We start from the raw sequence: 18,678 nt of genomic DNA on the forward strand, positions 1-18,678 counted from the left end.
ATCAATAATTTGTTTCAGAAGTGTTTTTTAAAATGTTCCTTAAATGCCAAAACACTTCACACCATGTTATTCTTCAAGCCTGGCTGTATGACACATGTTGACCTTGCCCACAGTTATTGGTCACTATTAATCAGAAACAGCTCCTCTTCCTTTTCCTCTTCATTCAGGAAACCTTGCTCTCAAGCAGTTTTGGTGCCATTTTCAGAGAGACAGTTCAAAAAACTAAGGACTAGTTTTTTTTTTTTTTTTTAAGGTCTAGTGCTGTTTTGAAAGTTTATAAACAGTCAGAAGTGACATCACTTTTCTAACATATGTTCTTAAGCATAAGTGGTGGGAATTTCAAAGCCCATTCAACACTGGTTTTTTTTTTTCCAACTGAATCAACAGTCAAACTTCTATTGACCCTAATGGCAACTAAATTCAGCAAAGACTGTAAAAGTCCCATTCAAAGTAAAGCAGTTAAGGAGTTTGATAAAACCTGCAGTCCTGGGTTTCAGGATTAAAGGCAGCATAAGACTCTTCATGTTGTTCCTCTTCCCCGTTCGTGGCCAGCACCATCTGGGCTCCTCAGACACCGTGTGCCTCTGCGCAGCCAGCAGACCTGGTCAGGGGCTACTGAAGCTGGGTTGCCTGCCTGAGCCCTCCTGCTTTCATAAGGCTCTCTCACCTTCCTACACAGTATGAAAAAAATAATAAGGCACTGTTTTGATAGAGACAAAATGGTTGTTCAAATACTTCTGCTAATTTCACAAAGATGCACGATAATGTTTCACATATGGCTCTGTGCCTTTTAATAACAGAAATTGAACACACATTTCAAGGCACAAGTTTTGTTGATATGCTGCTGATAGTCCAGAGTAACTGTTTGCCTTGTGGTTTTAATTATTCTAAAGACAGCCCAGGGATCATTTACCCAGAGCTAATGGGTTTACGGGCTCTTTAAGAAGCATGATAAGCCCACAGATGTGGCAGGGAATGGCACGGGGGTCAGAGCCACCGTGGGGGCCTACACTCTGGAGGATGAGGAGGTCATAGGGAAGGCTTTATCCAGCAGCCTCCAGCCCCTAATTATCACATGGCCGTTAGGATAGCTGTGTTCTGTGTAAACATCCCTGTTTTCTCTGGAGGGGACTCTGATCTGCAGAGCACAGTCCACAGCCGCCAGAGCTGATTCCTGGCCTTGCGGCAGCACACCCAGGGACAGGGCCGGAGCGCTGGTGTGGGGACAGCCCTGAGGGCTGAGGGCCCAGAGCCCTGAGGGCCCTGATCCTGCATGGAGCCCTGAGGGCTGAGGGCCCTGATCCCGCATGGAGCCCTGAGGGCTGAGGGCCCTGATCCCGCATGGAGCCCTGAGGGCTGAGGGCCCTGATCCCGCATGGAGCCCTGAGGAGCCCTGATCCCACCCAGAGCCCCAGCAGCCATCCCCACCTGTGCTGGCCAGTCCCCCACACCGCCAGAGTGCCTCAGGAGCCCATGGCTGCTCTGCTCTCCCCACACCATGCCTGCCTTGCCAGTGCCTCACACCCGTCCTGGGCCCGTTTGAGCTGGGGTGGAAGCGGGCGGCTGGAACTTGTACCAGCTAAAATGACAACACTTTGTCTGCGTAAAGAGCTTTGGGTTGCCCTGCACAAGGAGCTAGGCAGTGTTGTCACTATCTTGGTCATCAGCTGCACAGCTTACAGGGAACACACCTGGGCATCTCCAGAGCCAGGAGGACAACCTCTCCCATGGCTGCAGCTTCCTAGCTGCAGTGCTTTTACCTGGATAGCAAGTTTGGAGGGTTTGAAAATGCATCAGGATGTTTTAGGCCCAGCTCTCACTTAGCACTGACCTAGCACAAAGTCATGGCTGCGATTCCCAAATCACACGCGTAGCAGAAAAAGGTGGGCAGGAATCTGGCCTCTTCTATAAAGACTATGTTACACAGCTTCTTTTAGAACACTACTTGTTAATTGTTCTAGATAATGACGTGTATTTTATGGATTAAACATAATGAACTTATTGTATAAATCCTGGAAACATTTTGCAGGCAGAAGATGATTTTATCTAGCATATGAAAAGTACAGGTACAAAATGGATGAAGCCCTAGCAGGTAGACACCAACAATAATTTAGGATTCAAAGTGAAAAACAGATTTAAAGGACCTGAAAATGCAACAAGTCAATTCCCCCTGGACTGGGAGTAAGTAGGAGGTCAGCAGCTTCACAGACAGCAACACAGTCATCCTCTTGTCAGGAACAGAAGAGAAATCAGACTTGCCAGCTGCAAAGAAATCTTTGCAGTTCATGCGGACCTTAAGAAAGGGATCAGGCCTGCCACATTATAAGTTTCTCCTTCTTTGCGAGAGACTCTATCAATTTTGCAGAGGTTTTCAGCCCATTATCACATTACAGGTAGACAGTTGTCATAAAGCATTAGATCTAAGCAAGGCTGACAGCATAACTGCAGGCTAGCTCCAGGCTTGGCAGTCTGTGCAGCACCTGCAGGCACAGGACCAGAGTGTGCTCCATCAAGAGACAGGCTGGTGTAATCTGCTGTGAATCACTTTGAATCGCTGCCTTTAATTGACAGTGCACTCAAGACCTGGCCCACTATGTAGACAAAACTCTAAGTACGAGTACACACACAGTCTTGCCAGAAACCTGCTTGCCCTTGGATGAGCAATGGCTACAGACTCACCTTTTTCACTAGAGCAAGAGCTCTGTATTTTGCTCTGCTCCTTCATTATTGCAGGCTCATCAGCACCACAAGAATAAGCAAGAACAATGTTTTTTCTAAAAATTGTTGGAGGTTTATGGAGGAAGAGGAGGGTAGGGATGGAGCAGTCAATGTGCTACTGTATTGGGGAAAAGGAGGCACACACACACTTCAGACAGGATCAGAAAGCCCAGACCCTGGAGAAGTGCACAACCAGTATCAAAGTGCTATAGGACAAGACCTATGGAGTGAGATGACAACCCCCTTTCTCTCTGGGGATACCAACATCCCAATTCAGGTTTCTCAGCATCTTTTCTTATAGAATACACAGAGAAAAACACATACAGACAGCAGAGGACAGAAGGCTTAATTGTCATCCTTGGACTCCACCATGACCCTAATCCCGCTCCCTCCAGATCAGCAAGCATTTGCTAGAGATTTAAACAGTCAGGTGCTGAAACTTCCTTGGCCAGGTGAAGAAGATTCCTCTTATGACTGCTGTCTCAAAAGCAGTAATAACAAACTCTCACCTCCTTATGTCCCAACCTAGGTTGTAAGACGGACACTTACTTTGGCTTCAAAGTTTGTTGTCGTCATTTATATCAGAATTTTAATGATCTTTTAAATCCAAATTCTTACTTGTGCTCTCCTGGAAGCATCAAAAAATTGAAACTGAAAGTGCTTAAACACCTGCCTCCCTGCTGCCAATAGAGGATGTAGAAAGGCCAGAAAACAAAGGCGATTCAGGCCTTAGAAGCCCTTTAAGAGTCCCAGTCTTTAAACTGAAGTTCCAAAAATCTTTGCTGAAAAGATTAGGAGGAAACACAGAGCATGCTGGGTGGGACATTCTGGTTGTTGAGCCAAGTCCCTTCTCTGCCATAGATGCAGTTTCTGGCTTCCTGGGGAGGAGCCAGCTGAAAGAAAAGCCATCAAGAGATTGCATGGCTGAAGGAGCAGTTTCCATGACCAGACAAACCCTTCTCCTTATTCTCTCAAAGTCTGCAGGGCCCAGACTACAGTACCTGACCAGACTGGCAGCAGCTTGCTCAGAGCCACATGATCTACCAAGGACTGCCTGCTACATCCTGCATAGGCTCTGCCTCCCTCAGCACCCACAGGGATCCCTCAGCATCCAGTCCCACCTCCTTGGCATTTGTTTAACCCCACATGTTCATTTCAAGGGCCAATTTGTATGAGGGACCACCAGCAACAAATGTCAGATCTGGGTTAAGATTTGGTTTGAAGGCATTTAGATAGAAGAATAATCACACAGGGATGTGGTTTACTCTGGAGAAATAGAGGCTGTGTTTAAATGTCTGAAATTCCTGGTGACTCTAATAATTGTAACCTCCACCTCAATAAAATGCACAAATGATGTTACTGAAACATTTCCAATCAAAAGGTATTATTTTTGGTTTAAAACAGATGCAGTAGCCAGTATTTAAAAGCAAGACGTCTGGGCGGGCTTACCTCTTTCAGGGGAAGAGAAAACTACTGGAACACTGGTCTAGTCTCTCTTTCTCTGTTTTTATAGCCTTCTTATTACAACATTATAACCTTCATACTCTTCCTCTGTTGCTTTTTCTTACTAACCAGAAAGTAGCTCTGCAGTTATCCACTGGAGAGGTTTTTACACGAATGTGTGTTTCAGAGCTTGACCTGGGAAGACATTACATCCCCGGAGAAACACTGTCCGTGGAGTAGTTGAGCATCCTCAGTACCACAAACCCCAACGGGCACCAGCAGTGCTCCAAGCCTGGTTATCGTGCCAGTCTGGCAGGCACCAAACAAATTCAGGAACCTGAGAGCCCCTTGCCAATTTTGACTTGGTAGATCACAGGGCTACATAACAGTGGCTTGTAGGATAAGGATTTTATTTTCAGTGGCATCTTGAGACTTTGACACCTACAAGGAAGTCTCAGAAGGTATAAGATGGTAAAGTGGCCACCTGCAGCTTTAAGTGCTCAAATATCAAGTGCATGTATTTCTTCTGAAAAGAGACCTCGGGATCCCCAGCACTCTTGGAATTTTGCCGTGAGCTCTCTGCTGACCTGCATTGCTCACATGAACAAAGTCAGATGCATCTCACAGAAGCTGGCAGAAATTGGGCCAGTGTTTCATGATTCACATGCCTATAGGATTAGTTATAATTAGTGTCTTCAAGTAAGACAATAACCATATCATGCTATTGCACTCCATGGATGCACTATCAGCACATATGGAAGACATTTATTGCTATAAATATTCAGGCACTTGATAGTTATCCAAAAGTATAAAATCAGGTTAATCATTCTATCCTACAATCCCTGGCAAGAGATTTGAACTCAGGTTTTTCTGGCTCAGCCTAAAGTTTCACATATAGGATCACTTCTGCCAGCTGGCAGCACTAAAGTCTTAGGCTAAAGTTGTTCTCCAGGAGCCAATCTGCACAGTAAGGTTACAGAGCTTAGCTTTTTGCATGCCATATACTACCTAAAGCTATCTTGCTGTTGCATGGAACTATGAAAGTTTATGTAGGCCAGATAGAAGAATTACTTTTCTTTTCTGAGTTAATCGTTAACATCTCTCAGGGAAATAAACAACTGAGGTTATTGTCTTATTTCCTAAGGTTGCCCTGGGGCTAATGAAATAGCTAATTTGCCACGTAATACAAGGGTAGCTATGCAGTCCCCACATTCATCCATGTAAAATTGTTTCCAAAAATAAAAAAAGGATAAAATGGAAGAAAAAATTTCTGAAAATGTATAGCTACCCATTGGAGCAAAGGCATGGGAGAATAAACTAACAAACTTCCCTTTTTAAAAGCCACCCAGCAACAAAACATCAGTGGTTATTTGACTTCCAGTAACACAGCACGCCATCCTTGGACTCATCAAGTCTCCCACAAATGCAATAAAATTCAATGGCCATTTTACAATCTATTAGGTGTCATAAAAGCTACAAGACCCATGTATTCCTCTCTGATGCTGCTCTTCAAGGTAAAGTGCTGGGGTTTCAGCGCACTCAGCTCATGATTTGTGAAGTTACAGCAAATGCAGGTGCCCCCTCAGCTCCTGGACCTGCCTCAGCCCACCTGCAGCATCACCCACGTGTACAAAATAAAGTCACTTCTCAGATACCAAATATTCAGAGGCCTGGCTGTAGTTCATGAGCCCAGTCCCAGCACCACAGAACACACAGGCCAGGACAGCTACTTTCACAGGACACAGAGTCAGAGCCAGAAGAAGAAGAGGCACTGAAGGATCAGTGCCAGCCCGGCATGGAGCTCCCCTGCAGGGATCTTCTTGAAGTGGGAGGTGGGCGCAGAACCAGCAGGACCCACACACAGCCAAATCCTCCAGCAGGAGCCAAGCTGGCTCTTTACAGAGGGTCTGTGACACATCTGTGCCCCATCCTTCAGTGCATCCCAGAGTGGATGTACTACCTAGGTTACTGCATCAGCCATCAGCTTATGGACAATTGACAGAAACCAGAAAAGGTGGTGGAACCTTATTGCTGATGATCATAGAAAGAGAACAGCAACTGTCAGCTGGACAAAGTGATGCTGGTGTCTCCCTGGGGTGGGGATTCCCCCCAGTCACAGATAGCTGCTCAAGTGTTTGCTTTTGAAACGTTTTTTTAATGAGCTGTGTCAACCTGACATCCCTGAATACCAAAACTTTCCCGTATCATCAGAGTAACAAGTGCCAAATAGATAAACACCCACCCTTTGGGCCACATGCAAAAAGGCTGAAGCAAGTGAACACATACAAGGCTTTGCACTACATAACATAGGACCTTGTGTTCTCTCCATTCACTGGGAAACTTCAAGTAACTCAAATAACCTGTCCAAGGAGGTTCAAGTTTCCCTTTTCTAGCCTTCATCCATTTTACAGCTTAGACTCATCTCCACCATCTCACACCCATGCTCAGAAGGCCTCCAGGCTCCTCCTCTTTATCCTGTTTGCTTTCAGAATGAAACCACCAGCATTCTCACCTTCTGTAGTCCTTCCTGCTCCTCCATCAAAATGCTGTAGGTAGGTTTCCCCTGCTTGGGGTGGAGGGTCAGCACATACCCACAGGCTGCAGAGATCCCAGGAGACCACCTCTTTCTCTTGCCTGCCACTCTCCTCTGAGCCCTTCACCACCTGCCAAGTGAAAGAGCTGCCTCAAGCCCTGGCAGCAAGGCAGTGGCTGAGCTAGGCAAACCTCCTCACAAACACACCTTGAGGCATTTGAGTGGCCCCATCCCACACACCCACCTGGGTCAGGTCCTAGAGCTGAGTGAACCCCTCCCTGGGCTGAGCTGCTGCTTTGAAACACCTCCACCCCACAGTTCAAGCAATGTACCTCTCCCTGCAGACCGCTGTCCTTTGGGCTGGGGGACAAAATAGCCAGGGCACTACACTGCAAGTTCTGTAGCTCAGGTGGGAAGGCTGGATCAGCAGCTGGATGTTGTAGTGGTTGATGTGTTCCTTTATACAACATACATGCAGTATATGCTGCATTTTACCACACACATGCATTTGCAAGACAATACATTCTTTTTTCCATAGAGCCTTAACTAACATTGATCATGCATCATAAAAAAAGAACGATTTGCAGAGGGTAAATGCCTGTTAATCATAAGCTAAAGGGGAAAGGAAAAATTTTAAGTGATATATAAAGGGAGGAAGTGACTCAGTGGGTGGGAGGGAAGGGACAAGCATTCCAGACAGATGGGACATGAATAACTTTTCCCTCTCCCTCTCTGTCTTCTCCTTGCAGGAGCGGCTGTGTTGAAATAGTCAGTCATTAACTATTTGATGAGGTTTTAAAATCTGAGCTGAATTCTCTAGATGTAACCACTATTATTACAGGGTCTGCATCATAGCAATGCAAGTGCTGGAGCCCTTTGGCAAGGCATAGCACTGAGGGCAGGATGGAGCACTCTGGAGGAAAAGCCACTAAATGGCATCAGCTGTGTAGCTCTGCACAGCCCTGGGAATGCTGAGGGAATCAGAGCAGTAGTGATTGGTGAGCTGCAGACCCAGTGTGACCAAGCAACAGGACATCCATGCACACAGCCAGCACTGCTCATCCCATAGGAGAGAGACTCTGGGCACACTGGGGGAAGGGCACCTGGAGGAAACTGCTGTGCTCGTCCCAAAACCCTCTGCCTTTTGCTGTCCTTCTGCAGGGCAGTCCCTGGGGCAGAGCTTCCCACTTAACAGCATCCACCTTTTCAGAGGGCTGGGGCACGGCAAAAGCACCCTTCTGGTGTCAGTTCAAGAGCAAGATGCAGACCATGGGGAACCTCTCCTGCTCAGTCCACCTTATGCTACACAAAGAGTGTCTGAGAAAACCTGAATGAAGCCTTTCCCTTCGTGGATGCCAAAGGCTAATTGACCAGCACAAGACCTGCTGAATTTGGTGGAACCAGGGTGGATATAATCACTCAAGAGAGCCAATAACCAATTAACTGAATGGCTCCAGCAGTTTTGAGGTCTGCCTTTTTATTCAAGAGCAAATCAAAGATCAATTTCCTAATAAGCTTTGTAATATCTGCTATTCCTTCTCATTATTATTATTAGCTTTGCAGCAGTGTTTTGTGCATATAATGAAAGAGTGAGATGAGTTGGAGTGACCTCAGTGGTAGGAAAGGAGTGGGCGGAGTCTCAAGCCAAAAAAAATATACACATCCACACACATACATAAAATCAGGAATGCTGTACAAGCCCTTCATAGCACAGGCCAGGTTATGAGGGAATTCCAATCACAAAATAGGAATCTTCCCCTGCTGATAACTTTTGCCAGTTCATCAGGTTTTGCGCAAGGAAAAGCAAAAACCTTGATTACATTCATCAAGTGTTGCAGTGTCATGGTTAGCCTGGCCCTCCCAGCCCTGCTACACTGTCCCATGGGCCTGGTAAGTCGCTGCCAGCAGGCAGAAAGCAGTGGGAGCCAGTTGGGAATTGCATGGCAGCCCAGAGTCCAGCTGCTCCAGGCCCTGTGGCAGTGACAGAGCACAGCAGGCAGGGCACAAGGACATGCTCCCTTCTGCCACAGGCCTCTGACAGGGGGCTGGGGCACGTAATACCTTCCTCTGTTTCCATCACATCCACCAGAGCCCCAGGAAATGTGCTCATCAAATCCCATCATTGCATTGCCCTGCAGTTCCCCTATGTGTTTTGCTTTTGAAACTGCAGGTTCCAGTTCTCTCTGCAGCTACACCACCAGCTGAAATCATGTTCCCTTTGTCAGAAAGTCTCCAGCACTCAATACAGTCTTCTCTCTTGTAAGGCAAGAAAAAGTAGCCCAAGGTACAAATTCCTCCCCTGCCTCCTGCTCCCTCCTTTTTTCCTCCAGTGAAATCAGGGATTCTTGGAAATAATGATCTCACCTACAAAGACACAAACAGTATCATTACATTTTTCAGCATCTCCGACATATTCCATTGTGTGTTATCAGGCAGCCTTCTGGTGAGAATGCAGGTTTCCCTTTTGGCTACATGGCTTTGCCTGGCCCTGGGAAGGCTCCCTCCACATCAGCAGAGCAAGATTGCTTTCATTTCTCTCACATGCATTTTAGCTGAGTGCTTTACTAGAGTGCACAAGAAGAAAAACATTGCAAAATAAGTCTCTGAAGAGAAACTGAGAACTCAGGAGGAAGGGGATGAAGCTGGAGCCCCTTTTTAGAGGAGCTGTAACTGGATAATTGTCCAAGACAGACTGGCTTGTTGACTTTCTCACAGCAAAAGGCACAAGGCTGTTTAATTGATTTTAGCCTGTAACTAAACATATACTTCTTTCAATATAATGAACAACAATGCTACAATACTGCTCTCCTAATGTAAATTGATCCATTACAGATGAGTGTTTAGATCAATGTGTGATGTCCTGATTGAAAATAAAACTGTTTGCTCAAGATCACTATAAAGACAATGGGCACTGATAGATGATATTTATGTGACAAGGAATGGCTCTTCAAAAGGAGATTGCCAAGACCATGTCCATCAATTATGAAACCAGCATTCACCCGCCTGCCATGCAAGTATTTTGAAAGACAAGAAGAAAGAGGAAAAGATCCCAATTATTTCTCTCAGCCCCACAGTCCTGCTCACTCTCCAGCATGGAAACTCCTTAGCTCCAGGCTCACTGGTGTGGGAGCCACAACCGCCTGGGCAGGGCACCCAGCAGCCGTGTCATGTAGGGCTGAGCAATGCTGCTCATCTGCCTGCATTACACTGGGGCTCGTTTCCTCCCAGAGCAGCTGGCTTCCACTGGGGAACTGTGCCATGCTCTGTGTCCTGTATGCTCACAGCCCGTGCTTTGTCATCTCCCTGCATTCAGAGAGAAGCTAATGGCTCCAGATACCTTCCCAGTCCGTGGTGATCAATCCACGTGCCTCTCTTGCTGGTAGCTACTCGCTGTGGTCTTTCATTCCCTCTCTTGCATGGGGAACTCCTGGTTTTCCCTTGTGTACTGAGGGGATTGCTGGAACACGGGCTTGCCTGGACTGTGTCCCAGCCATTCATTACCGGGGCAGCTGCAAGCACTTCTCTCTCTCCTGGGGCTGAGCATCTCCTCCGAAGGGCTCTGGCAGCGCTTCTCAGGGCTCTCGGTGGGACGGGACAGCGCCGGCATCACCCCCGGGGCCCGGCAGCCTCCTGCCCGCAGCAGCCGCAGCACAGCCCGGGGCCGGGAGCAGCAGCGCCGGGAGCAGCAGCCGTGCCTGCCACTGCGGGCCCGGCAGCCCCAGATGGACGTGCTGGGACAGGGCTGGGCTGGCTCGGCGCAGGGACACCCAGCTTGCAGGGGGTGCAGTTGCTGTCTATGAATATATTGGGTGGTGGGTGGCCAGAGGTCAGGAAGGGACGCTGGGTGGGGGAAATTAAATGAAAGGACAATGTTGACACAGAACAAATGATGCTAAATGGCTTGTGAAAATAGATCCATTAAGGGAATGATATTCTGCAACAGCCTTTAAATACAAATAGGGGAGACAAATGGTCTTTAAATACAAACAGAGGAGACTTGGTGGGTTTGAGAAACCAAAGTCTGAACCCTGTGGTGAAGGACTGCAATTGCTGGTCATGTCCTGCTCCACTTCCCTTGCAAGAGTCTCCTTCACGTCAATGAGACCAATCTGCTGCATTTTTTCCTCTCGAGGGCTAACACATTCCAAACACTTCTCTGGTCATCTCTGATCATAAATAGCTGAGTCTGTGATGAGTATAGCATGTACTTCATCATTATGGTAAAGGGGGACCAAGGCTGGACAAGCAGAGAACAGTCTCTTAAGGCATGGAAGAGTGCTCTCTCTCCCCGCTGAAAGCCAAGGGAATGTGGTCCCACTGACCTGGTCAAATTTGGGCCATGGAGATGTCACCTCCTAAGTGTACTTGTAAGGAAGCTGTTAGGGGACACCATGGTGGTTGTTGCTGCTCAGGCATCATGGTTGATGCTCAGGCTACTCTATTATTTCATCCCAGGAGCAGATGTCCCGAGGCTGTGACAGAGCAGCTCTGTTGCTCTCAGCATCCTTCCAGCTCATGCAAGCTTCTGTTGGGTCCTTCCACTTTTTCCCACTGCCATCCTCGTAAAGAAGAGCACAGCATCAAAGCAGGACAGAGGGGCTGCTGTCTCCCTGTGACTGTGGCCAAAGTGGCTCGGCTGACTTTTGGGTGTCTGGGGAAGGTGCAGCATCACCTCCAGCACTGTGTCCTGCTACCTCAACAGCTCTGCAGTGCACAGAGGAGTGTAACAGGAAACGGATGAACGCTGCAATGGAAAACAGCTTTTGTGTGAGTGGTTGTGCTTTGGGGCAATGGCAGCAGTTAACTTTGTACTTGCAGTCCTATTGTGGCATGGAGCACATCCATTTAAACATGAGACCACAGACCTGCAGCACACGGGTTAAGGAACAGGCAGGCACTGGCCTGCTGACAACACCTCAAACAGGGCTCAGACTGGTGTCGCCTCTGCAGGGGTCGACAGAACTTTCTGTCTCAGAAGGCTTGTGGTCCATGCACGTGCACTTAGTTTGTGTTTGGCTGTCCCTTCCCACCCTGAAGGAAGACAGTTCCCCAGAAAGCCCCAGGCTGAAAGTTGTGCCCAGAATCACTCAGGAGGAGACACTGGCTGGTAGCGCGTTTAGTCTGGTGCTGTAACAGGAGTGAACACAACCTGCATTTCTGCTCTTGCAAATCAAAACTCTTAAGATTGGTCATAAAATTAAAGTCTCTTTTCTGAGAACATTTTGTTGGAGATCTTCACCCCATGCCAAGGAATGTCATTCCTCATGGCTAGGAGATGAAAATCTACAATTATGTAGCATTTATGCAGAATAGAACTAAGGATACCTTAGATGTGACAGATACTATCTGTGAGCATTCCAGGCTCACTAGCAGCAAATAGCCTTTCTTCTTCTAAAACTTTTCTTTTTGTCATTATCTCGATGGACTCTCAAAAGGAGTACAAGGGGGAATTCCCTCACTAGCCAAAGCAAAATTTTCCTTGAAACAGCCACAGCTGAACAATAAGGCCTCAGTTCAGGAAAATTCATTGGATCAGGACAGCTACTTCTGAGGAAAAAAAATATCTTTCATTACCAGGAACTTTGACCCAGAAGAGAAAAGCCTGACAAAAGACAAAACCAGGAAGGGAAAGCCAAATTCCCCTTAGAATATGGTAAAGATTTAGTAGGGAGTGAAACCACCATTCAAACAAACTACTGAGGGCAACAGTGATTTTCCAGCTCCTGAGGTCTTCAAATCAAGACCAGATCCCTTCCAGAGGGTAAATTACACCACTCCTCTTAGGAGGAACCAGCTGTAGCTCCTGAAACTGTACCACGGGACAAAGGGGATGACTCTCTCCTTGAGCGAGTGCTGCCCTGCAGACAGAGCCAGCAGTTGCAGGGCTGGCGCGTGGTGTGCCTGCTCTGTGTCCCTGACCCTGGCAGAAGGGAGTGCTCAGGAGAGCTTTCCAAAGACAGACCTGCCCGGGAGCAGCAGCCACAACTCACAGCCCAGCAGGTGAGCTGCACTTTGCCTCCCACCACCTTCCTTCCACTCTGGCTCTAGCGAGCCACCCCTCCCAGTCAAGCAGGACCAGCGTTCCCCAACAACAACCAAAAATTTTGGAAGGAGGGGAAGGCCTGCAGAAATCTGAACTGCTGCTGTCTGTCCCTCACCCGAACGCTCTCTTTGCCTGAGGTAGGGCTGACTCGCTCCGAGCACGCTCTGCTGCTGGCAAGCTCCCCAGCGCCCGCACCGCCGCCAAGGAGGGAGCACACAGGTTCCTGGATCCCAGAGATGGGGCTCTCACTCCTGCACTGTCTGTATGCAAGCAGCAAACAAGGGGGTCGTGGCAGGGATGCCAGAGCCACCTCTTTCTATCCTTGCTTCTGTGAACTTTCCCAAAGGTTTCAAGGGTGTAGCCTGCATTTGCTGTTCCCTCTTGGCTTTGTCACATTGCCTGCTCCATAAGTCGCAGGCTGCCAGTGTCTCTCCCCTGGATGACTTGGCTTGCGTTATTTTGTGTTATAACCAGTATGTTTTTTTAATGGCTATAAATAAGTTAAAACTGCATCTTTAATTAATCACTGCACTTTATATTGTAAGTGGAGATTTTTTTGTAATGATTCGTTTATGATTTTAAGATGCCATTTGCTCACTGTCAAATGTATCCAGCTTTTATCCCTCTATGTTTAACAGGTTCAGGATAGAAACAAAATTTCATCATTGAGGGATTTTAATCCATTTAGTCTAGAGCAAATAATTGGTAATTAAGTAAGTGGAAAGAGATTGAGTGGATACTTTTATCTAAGCAACAATGAACTTGAGACACTAGTCAGAATGTTCATCATCTTAAAACATTTTAAACTAATCTTAGTATGTTTATTTTTCACTGACACAGGTTTGAAATTGGAAATACATATGTCTGGATGACTAAAACATGAACAACAAATAGGAGCAGCAGCATGTAAAGTATAGAGAAGTAGAAGCATTAATAGAAATATTTCTGCTATAGCATCTATTAATTTTTTTTTTTTTACGGTTTGGAAGAAGAACCCATATGTTTATAGAATTTTTCCCCCCAATTAAAATATTTGTGTATCAGTGTGTCTTTCTCTAAATATTATTTAGCTACACACATACACAGGGCTCATGTATAAAATTCTCTCCCAGTGAAGTGAGTGCTGCTTCTCCTTTAGTTTCTTGTCCTGCTGGCAGGCAGAAAGGACAGACACCCAATCCAACACCATCAGCACCTTCACAGCACCTGGGGGAGCAGTTTTCAAGGCCAGTTTGTGCCCTCTGTCACCTCCCATGCCCGTAAAGGCCAGCAGAGCCCCAACCTTAGGCTACCTACCAGCAAAAGACTGCCCAGAGTTCAGAGCAGAGGCAGCAGAGCCAGGCACCAGATCTGGCTGTGCCAGCTGAGTGCTTCCCATGGGAAGGGCACAGGCAGCCCAGGAGCCCTCAGGGGTGAGTGCAGGGACAGCAGTTGTGCACCCCAAAGAACAGCATCCCACAAAGGCTGCTGTGCACAGCTTCAGGTGCCAAGCACACAGAAAGATGCTTGGTTTTATCTGGCCTCAGATTAAATACAAGTGGCACACAGGTGGCTGGGTACACAAAGATGTGGTTACTCCTGAACTCCCCCTTACTTTTTTCTCAAGAGAGCACAAAGATATTTTACATAGGATATAAATAAGCCACCAAAAATGGAAGAACTATTGTATTGGATCTATAGAAAAAATTGCTCTACCTCAATTCCTAGACAACCCAAGTCTGATGTGCAGTATATGATTTGTCTGCTAGGATTGAATCCAGATACTTACCACTTTGTTAGCTTAAGAATTTTGAGCCATTTTTTCCATTTATCTGTATTCTCCCCAAAAACATTTCACACATTTCTCAGATACATCAATCCTTCCGGCATTCCTCTACACACTCAGTAGGATGCCCTGCTATAAATATAATAAAGCCTTTTATTATGTCCATTAACCATGGACATGTGTGCTCCAAAAGTTTCCTGACACGCAGTCATTTGTGGCTTTTTAATTATAAACAGAAAAAAATCTACCAGTGAAAGAAGACAGCAGACTGGGAGTGGATCTTTAAGTGTGTGTTTTGAGTATATTCTCTGACAGGCTGAAGGCACCCCCACCTTCTGACCCCACCAGAAACACCCAGTGCAGGCACCTACATGTGCACAGAGAGCCACTGACACAGCAGGTTAGTCCTGGTCATACACATTTGTCACCTGTGCCAGCTCCAGGGGACTCATGCCGGTTTTTAAGATCCAATAGTATTGATCAAAGCTTTTTTCAACAGGCAAAAATATGCCCCCTCCATCTTGCAGACCTTGTTCCATTTGAACTCAGGAGAAAAGAAAAAAGGCCCAGTAAATTACTTGACAAATTAAGTCATATTTATTGAATGCGTTTTATTTCAACAACCAAAAAATTCTAACAGCCTAACAATGCACATAAGTTAAAAATTAATTATCACTTAGTGATAACGAAGATAAAGTTGATTTACATGGAAAAATGAACATTTACAATATGTTAATCCTTATTCACATTGTTGATACCGCAATAAAACACAATTTGTTTTTTTAATTTTTTATTTCACAAAAAAGGCGGAAAATTGTGCTTTGTTAAGAGGCACTACAAGAAAAGTTTCTTTCTCCAAATAGATATTATATGATGGATATTGAATAAATAGACATATATGCATTGTAATTCGCAAAGTTCTGGCAAGACCACAGGCTAAAATGCCCACAGATTCACTTAGAACCACTGCAAAATTGGCAGTGAAATTAAAAATAAAAAGGCAAGACTCAGCATTGAAAAAATACCTAATAAAATTTTTGGTTGAAGTGTAAAAGATACCAAATGTCGATGCCATCATCAGATGAACAACTTACATAGCTTGGCAAAATTCAGTTTCCTTTCGAATGTATGGAGTGATTTCAGCTACAGGATAAGAAGACAGTTTTGAAAGCGTAGCTCTGAGAGAAACATAAAGCAGCAACCATCGAAATTCTGATTAAAGCTGCAGCATACTACAGAACTAAAGGATGAAGAGCAAAAGGGGCATTAAGTAAGCAACCCACCATAATTTTGCAAAGGTATATGAAATTTATGCAGAGATACTCATGTTTCAAACATTAGCTCTGAAAAAATCTCATAAAAACTCCAGAGGTTACTGAGCAGCTAGAATTAGCTTGTATTGCAACGTCTTCTCCCTGTATATTGTCTGTTCTGAGTAAATATCTACACGTAGAGGTTTGTTTTTCGTTTTTAACTCCCACCTTTTATACCTTTCAAATATATAAATAGTATTAACAGTTATATTACATTGCCTGGTGTAGTAAACAGAAAGTAACTTTCAAAGTGATATTGCATGAGGTCTTTGTCAAGATTACATGAAAAGCCCATGTGAAAAAAGGAAGAAAAAAAGCCAGAAGCCTTGTTGGTACCGTTATGGCTGCAGTTTACAGGCGTCTGAAATCAATCCAGCTGCAAGGTGAGGTCTTTGTCTCGGAAATCACTGCACGAAGTGAAAAGTAAATGCTACTTGGCATCTCTCTCGACAGGGTGCCTCAGAGCGGGTGGATGCTATGGCAGACTGCAGCTTTAGTGCTCAGGCCATCCAAGAGTCAGTCGGGACAGGCTCTGCTCTGTAGCTGCTACCTGGGCGCTGCGGAGCCTCGGCCCGGGCGGGCTGGGACCTGCGGCTGAAAACACTTCATTGCACTGGCACGGAACGCGGGACACGAGGAAGCCCAGCTACAACAGAAACGCGGGGAGGCTGCGAGGAGGGCGAGCGGGAAGGCAGCAATGCAAACCCTCGGGCTGTCAGCGATTTACGTGGCCAGGGTTCTCGGGATTGTGGCATTTTGTGTCGCAATGTAACTTTACATATGTTTTTTTGTGTGTGTGTGTTTCACTTCAGTATAAACAAAAAGCAACAACAAGAAGGAAGCTTATAAATTTTAAGATCTGAAACAGAGAACAGGTAAATAAAATCCACGGTAAAATGTGGTTGATAGTATGAATTCCATACATCAAATCTCAACACATTTATCTTTTTTTCTCTTTCTATAAAGACCTCGTTAATGGACAAGTCTCTATGCACTGCATTTCTGCTTTAGTCATTCTGAATCCCATGAAAACTCATCTGTTCACTACAGAAAGAACTATCTCGAGAGTGGAACATGCTGTATCTTTTTAAGTGTGCATTGTGTTCAAAGTACTTTTAACTTACTAGTTTTCTTTTTAAGGTGCCCTGATTTGTTTTTCTATTTTCTCTCTTTTTTTTCCTCTTTTCTTTTTTTGGCAGTGTTGATTTATGTCTTTAAATACCTCAAAAATTACCCATCAAGTTGCCAGATAGGAAGCCATATAATAATGAAAAAAAAAAATCAGGGATAAACATAGAAAATAAATAGGAATTCAAAAATAGTCACCACACCCTGAGAGCAGGCGGCAGTTTATCAAAAAGCCAAAGCAACTCATTGTGAAGTGGTTTTAAAACATAAACAAGTCTCATCTTTAAAGAACTCATTTCACAGTCTATACTTTCAGGTTGTAAAGTTCCGTCCCATGCAATTTAATATATATATATATATATATATATATATAATGTAAATATATATATACACACACAAAGTTGTAAATTTCCCTTCACTGATTTCATAGGACTTTTTCTTCCAATTTACTTGCTAGCTGTCCCTTTTGTAAGTGCAAGATTGATGAAGGCATAATCCTATGTGACTACAACGATTGCTTCAGTCAGATGTAGCAAGTGTAACACTCGAGTGTCTGTGTCAAGGCGGTGTCTGATCGGGCAACGCTGAATTCATTCGGTTTGCACATGGATCGTGCGCAACGGAAACAAACAAACAAAAAGGAAAACGAGGAAAAAAAATCAAAAATAAAACCAGAAAATCCTTGGATCAATGTATTGCTTTCTGCACTCCTATCTCACATTATCTCTGGTCGATGTCTGCTGGAGCCGCCTTGCTTTTGTCAGGATTCTCCTCCTCAGCCTCCACTTTGTACATTTCCTCAGAGCCTTCCTCACTGTCGTTCTCCTCCGACTCCGTCAGCAGCTCCTCATCCTTGTACTCTGCCACGTCAACCACCGTTCCCAAGTGCTCTTTTAGCTTCCCGTGGTGCTTTACGTGGTAGCGCTGGTTCTGGAAGAATTTGATGATGGTGTGTTTGGGGAGATCCAGCTGAGCAGAGAGGGTGTGGATGGCTTCCTGATCGGGGTACAGACCCACGTCGTGAATAAAGCTTTGAAGGATACCTAGAGCTTCCAAGGAGATCTTGGTACGGGATCTTGGCTTTTTGGCACAACTGTCCTCAGCAGGTGGAGGAGGAGCCTCTTCTCTAGGTGGGGAATTCTCCTTGGCAGGCTGGGACTGCTGTCTGTGCAGCACCTATAAGATCAAACAGACACACACTTCACATGCTGACCCCCATGGTGCTTGACATAAGGGCACTTGTACAGGTCTGTCACAGGACCTACTTTGTTCTGGTCAAGAAAAGTATAATTAATATGCATTTTCCACTGCCCTTCTCACCTGTAAGACAGCTACACCTGTCTGCACAACCACAGACTGAAAGGAGGAAGTAATATAAAAGGTAAATGATATAGAATAAATGTAAACGCAAAAAAATTAGTAAGAAATACAAAATATAAGTAATAAAAATATATAATAGCCAAAATAAAAATTAAGTCAAAAGGTATTACAGTCTCATTGTCATGATGATTGGCCAGTTGTCCCATCCCAGAAAAGTCATTCTCCTGCTTTGCTCCTCTTCTGCCCATCCTTGTTTCCTCTCATCTTTTCAGGCTAGACACTTTCACCATTTCTTCAAGATTTCAACTACCACAAAGGTCTAGGCACATGTAGGATTGTCAGGTGCTACTTTATGAATAATGCTTTTGCATTAAAATCCATCACAACTACTTTACGGAAGAAAAAACCAGAAGTG

The 18,678-nt window shown here is 45.4% G+C and overlaps 1 protein-coding gene across 5 annotated transcripts in view; it reads right to left on the bottom strand.

The window, feature by feature from the left end:
* Positions 1 to 17,002: 17,002 nt before the first annotated feature.
* SATB2 (SATB homeobox 2) overlaps positions 17,003 to 18,678 on the bottom strand; it is a 136,116-nt gene continuing 134,440 nt past the window's right edge. For all 5 annotated transcript variants that reach the window (XM_030952607.1, XM_030952609.1, XM_030952608.1 and 2 more), the window contains one exon: positions 17,003 to 18,119. In XM_030952607.1, the coding sequence (XP_030808467.1) occupies positions 17,664 to 18,119 (456 nt within the window). In that variant the 3' untranslated portion in view covers positions 17,003 to 17,663. The remainder of the gene's footprint in view (positions 18,120 to 18,678) is intronic.

Source organism: Camarhynchus parvulus, chromosome 7 (genome assembly GCF_901933205.1).
Source record: "Camarhynchus parvulus chromosome 7, STF_HiC, whole genome shotgun sequence".
Lineage (NCBI taxonomy): Eukaryota > Metazoa > Chordata > Aves > Passeriformes > Thraupidae > Camarhynchus > Camarhynchus parvulus.